The sequence below is a fragment of the Odontomachus brunneus genome, unplaced genomic scaffold, assembly GCF_010583005.1.
Source record: "Odontomachus brunneus isolate Ranch 3 - 2012 unplaced genomic scaffold, Obru_v1 Obru_scaffold_255, whole genome shotgun sequence".
In the NCBI taxonomy this organism is placed as follows: Eukaryota; Metazoa; Arthropoda; class Insecta; order Hymenoptera; family Formicidae; genus Odontomachus; species Odontomachus brunneus.
This window is the reverse complement of record NW_022639705.1, coordinates 162,209-167,543: the sequence shown is the minus strand read 5'-3', so window position 1 is coordinate 167,543 and position 5,335 is coordinate 162,209. Positions and strand designations below refer to the sequence as shown.

The window sequence follows — 5,335 nt, the reverse complement described above, 5'->3', positions numbered from 1 at the left end:
GTTACAATTCCTGCTCTACACCTACTTATCAAGACTCAAACGTACTCTTATAGTATATTATATATAATTGTTCCGGAGAATCGGTATATAGGAAACAGCGTAGCAGTGTTCCGATAGAAAACGGTAGGAACTCTATATGTCGATTCTTATATGATATGATTACTACGCTAAAGCGAAGATTTTAATTAAGGACATAAAATGTGTATTGTGAAATTCATATAAGATACAATAGACTTTATCGTGACGTTCGGTTTGATTTACATAGGTATCAAAGTTCGACCGTAGTCTTATAGAATATTATTCAATATTGCTAAATGAGTATAGCATAATAACGTTACATTCATGTAATATGTGTATCGTAAAATGTTTATAAACTTGTATACATTTATTCTTGTATTTGTAGGATTAAACATTATAAATGTTGAAAGTTATTATACATAGCAATAGATTCTTTATTGTCTTGTTCACATAAAAAATATCTACAATAGAATTATATTCATTACGATAAATCATCTTTCATTAAGAGAACTGCGTCAGATAGGCCAGATAGATTACAATAGAATTTTTCGAGAAATTTATAATATTTTACCGTTTTCTATCGGCTTTTTTAAGCAGAGATATATAATCTGTTGCACAATGCCGCAAAATAAATAAAGATCAACCAATCAAACCATATAGAGGCTGCGTTCCGAAATTCACTGCCAGTATTGAAAATCTATAGTTTATGTAATGTATACTATAGAATTTCCGCACTGGCAATGAATTTCGGAACGCAGCCTGACGCAGCCAGACTAGAGTCGGCTTTAGGGAAATGTAACCTAAAAACGTCAAAAGGCTGAAGTTATTTATTAATTTTATTAATAGATAAATTGCAATATTATATCAAAACATTCAAAATTGTCTTTAAGTACTTTTTCAGGTTTTCATTAGCAAATTTTGGTAAGTATGTTTTATAATGCTTGAATTACAATATTACAGAAAAAATACATCTGAAATATTTTCATATGTATACATTGTTGTGCATATTATATTTTGACGCAAATTATATTAAGGTAAAATGGAAGATGAATTAACACTTATTTGCACAATGCTTTCAGTTTTGCGTTCCAATCATCTTTTGTTTTTAATATACAAGTAAGAACGATTTCGTACAAGGTCGATTAGAAGTTCATCGCCGAATTTTATATTATCGCTCACTTGGTTGCCATTATTGCCATCAAATGTATTTTGTGTGTTGGACAATAATTCATCATCTGGAAAGTTATTTTTATTATAATAATTAAAATGATTCATTTTTTAGTCAAACTAGTTGACAAGTCGACTTGAAACTGAACTTGATCGTATGTGTGTCGTGAAAAGTGTTTAAAGCGATATAGCGTACGTAAACAGAATGAAAAATCCGAGCGCTGTGATTAGTAGATTATAAAGCGATAGACATAGATTTCCAACTTGTCGGAAATTTTATCGCTATTGCCTATTCTGTGTCCCAATCTGCATTGACGTATTGCCGAATGTTGGATTTCTCTGTTCTTATCGCTATTTCTATTATCTGTGTTATTTCTATCTCTATTCCTTCGCATTGTGCAAGGACTTTTATGATTTCTATCAGTGGCGTAGCCAGGGAGAGGACTGAGGGGACTGCGCCCCCCTCCCCCCGAAATTATTTTTCTGGGTTACGCTAAGTAAAAGAAAATTTTTTTCGAATAATCTTTTTTTTTGCTCGTCAAAAATAAAAAGTGCAGCCCCTCCCGAAACATTTTTCTGGCTACGCCATTGATTTCTATGATGTTCCTATGATTGGATACTCTCCTGACAAGAAACGATAGAGAACGATAGAAAATGATACTGTCTCTTTCGGATGCAATATAGTGAAACGATAGATTAAGACAGAAAACAGATATTCTGCAGATTCCGTCGGTTTACATCGCTTTTCCCTTTACAGTTTTTATTACAGAAAATTATTACGGTTTCAATTTCAGCTATTTTTGCTGTCTTATATCTTATAATTTGTCTTATATCTTATATCTTGTAATCGTGAGTGTATCAGCGGCTATCAACGCGAAGCAGAAGGTAGTGCAGCGAGATGTAGGAACGGCGATATAAACACGAGCAAAGGTGCGCTATCTTTTCTCTCGTAATGATAAGGGAATTTCTTCGCAACAGAAACCTTTACGCGCACGCATGAAGTAACGTAACAGCGTCGTATGCAACTTCCAATCACGGATACAACATAGAGTTTCTATATGGGGCGAAGTATCCCACCGTTTCATAGTATTTCGCAGTGCCCGTTCTTATAGACAAAAATCGCTATTTGAAATTTATTTCAGATATCGATCTTCAATTTTACATACCAAAAGTATATTTGGAAGACAACGTTTTCCTTCTAGTCACTAATCAAATTTGGATTAATTAAGATAGTGAGGGGGAAAGGAATATATCAATTGTGAAAAAGTGATATATTATTTACTTTTATTAATATCAATAATATATAATATTATTACATATGATTAATATTTTACACTATTTAAAATGAAAATTATAATAAAATAAATTTATATCATATAATTTATATTATATAAAATAAAAACTATATAAATAAATAGAACAAGAAAACCAGAAAATCATTAATAAGACATAGTTAACAAAACAATGTATGTTTGATGATAAAATTACATTTTAGTTTCAAAAAAGTTTTATCCATCAAATTATGCAATATTTATTTGGAGTTGTTCCAATTTGGAGTACCCGTTCCAAGCACTTGCATTCTTCTGGTTGTTCTGGTAGTTTTTCACTTTTAAATCGCTTACACTTGCGTTAAAAGCCTTTTTCTCTTTTTATTATGAATATAACAAAATGATATTAGAATTTTTTGATTACCTCAATTTATTCTACGTTCTCAAAAGCGTTAGCACGATTGTTCTAAGAAACTCTATATACACACTACATTATTCTCTTATCTAAGTTATATTGCAAGTTGATGATTCTTCCATTTTCATTTTAGTTCGCACACTGTATCAAGAATAAACTTCGTTTTTTTATATTAATCTTTCGCGCTATATATGTTAACCTAACTAGTCAGTTATATATAAAGCAACTATTTAGTCTTTAAATTTTTGTTGCGCCGATGGTTTGTAATGTTATACATAATACTATAAATTAATTATTTTAATTTGTTATTTATTTATATTTATCGTAATGATAAATATACGGCAAATTATAAATGATATATCGGTATATCACAATTCAAATACGTTTATTATGTGATTTATCATTGTGGTAGATGGAGTTGCTGAAATTTAAAAAACATATCTTCCTTTAAAAAAGACAAATTTTTATCTTTGTCGTAGAACTAATTTAAATAATTATTTTCCTGGCAACTAGTTGTAACACTTTGGAAAGTCTTGTGGTACATATTGCAAATAGGTTAGTTCTTAAAAATAAAAAATAAAGTTTAAAATTCGGAAAATATATCTCCCTTTAAAGAAGACAAATTTTTGTCTTTATTATACATATTATTAATTTTGCCTTGATTACATATATTATAGTATTCTATACAAAACGTACAAATTAAGTTAAAAGTAACAATAAATGTTTCCTACACTAATTATATTAATAAAAATATCCATTTCCTCTGTTAGTATATTATTATAATGTTATATTGTCACATCCTTTTTTCAATTCTGACTTTCAAAGAATTGACGGGCTCTAACACAACAGCTAGCTTCACTTCTATTTCTTCTATTTTAACCATCTTATCGATCTTTAATATGTATGTTCGCAAAAATGTTGCTATGAAGATTTTCATAGAAAACATTGCATACTTTATACCTGCAATTTTATCGATTATTCTCATATTTTCCTATAGTATAGTTGAGCTAAAATATATATACCTAAACAGTTCCTTGGACCGTAACTAAACGGTATATAACTATTTGGATGAATAGTTGCAATATTCTGCGGAAGAAATCTGTCTGGATCGAATATCAACGCTTTCGGCCAATACTTTTCATTGCGATGCATGTCTAATATTGTTATTAAAACTTCAGCTCCTTTCGGTAAAGTATATTCTCCTGAAACATATTATTTGTATATAAAATATCATTGTAATAAAATATAAAATTATTTAAATAAAATCATATCAAGCGCCACGGTCGCGGCGCGACGCCGAGTACGTATCGAATAAAACAACGCGAGCGTGCAAGCTTATTTGGAATTTCTAGTTCGGTTGGTCTTCCGAATCAAATATCTCAAGCACGAAAATCGAAAATCTAATGAAAGTTTCCTTATATAATGTTTAGCGCACGCGAAATTTGCACCAAGTTTGATTAAAATTAGTACAGGCAATAGTGAGATCTGGAAATCTCGTCCGCTAAAAAGACCTGTTATTTTCGCGCAGATTCTCAGATTTTTCAGATTCAGATTCACAGGTACGCACGCACACAAGCGAATGAGTACGCCCATCAAGCCGTGTTTGCATCGCCAAACGACTCAGCTTCATATCACACGTATACACACGTACACAAGCGACGCGCGTTTATCCGACAGATTGCGTTTGTAATATATATAGGTTACAATAAGCAGCATGTATCTATAATGATTGCCATCGATTCACGAATTTTCGCTAGAGGAAAAGATTTATGATTGATCATTAGGTGTACATATCAAATTGTATTTACAATTTCACGTACATTTTCTTATAGTTTTATATCAATATGCGCTTGTGACGTCTGCGATCCTTATTGCAAACGTGTAATCTGACATTGAAATTAATTGGCGAGACAGAAAATATTTCCATAGATAAAATATTATAAAAATTTCCGTATAGACTGCATCAGTCAGAATAGACGCATATTACGTGGGCAATAAACATTAAATTGATGATATATCTTTTCGTCTAGCGTAAATTCGCAAGTGAAATAAAACAATTTCATCGATAAATTCAATAAAGTTCAATGATTACTACTGCGTTCCGATATTCACTGCCAGTACTGAAGATCTATAATTTGTGTCGTGTATAGAGTTTCAATAGTGGCAGTGAATATTGGAACACAGTCTGCGTGTTCACATTAGAATCATACTTCTTTTCTGATTATAATTAATTTAGAACATCTACACTTTGATTAAGTTAACATGTATTTTTCGTTTTGTAGTTTTTGTTTTGATTTTGTTGTTCAGGGCAATAAAATAATCATAACAAACAGAACACTATTGTACAACTCATTGTACTGTTCATTGTACTCATTGTACTCATTATACTATTCATTGTACAATTCTTACATATTGCTCCACTATATAATACGTTTATAAGCAAACCTATTTGTAAATCTGCATTAAG

The 5,335-nt window shown here is 30.8% G+C and overlaps 1 protein-coding gene across 1 annotated transcript; it reads right to left on the bottom strand.

Moving 5' to 3' along the window:
* Positions 1-2,587: 2,587 nt before the first annotated feature.
* LOC116852769 (cytochrome P450 4c3-like) lies at positions 2,588-5,332 on the bottom strand (the record flags this gene model as incomplete). The annotated part of the gene is made up of 3 exons (XM_032833410.1): positions 2,588-3,828; positions 3,891-4,070; positions 5,314-5,332. Coding segments are annotated over 3 exons (366 nt in total), but the record flags the coding sequence as incomplete, so codon positions are not given.
* Between the last annotated feature and the right edge of the window lie 3 nt (positions 5,333-5,335).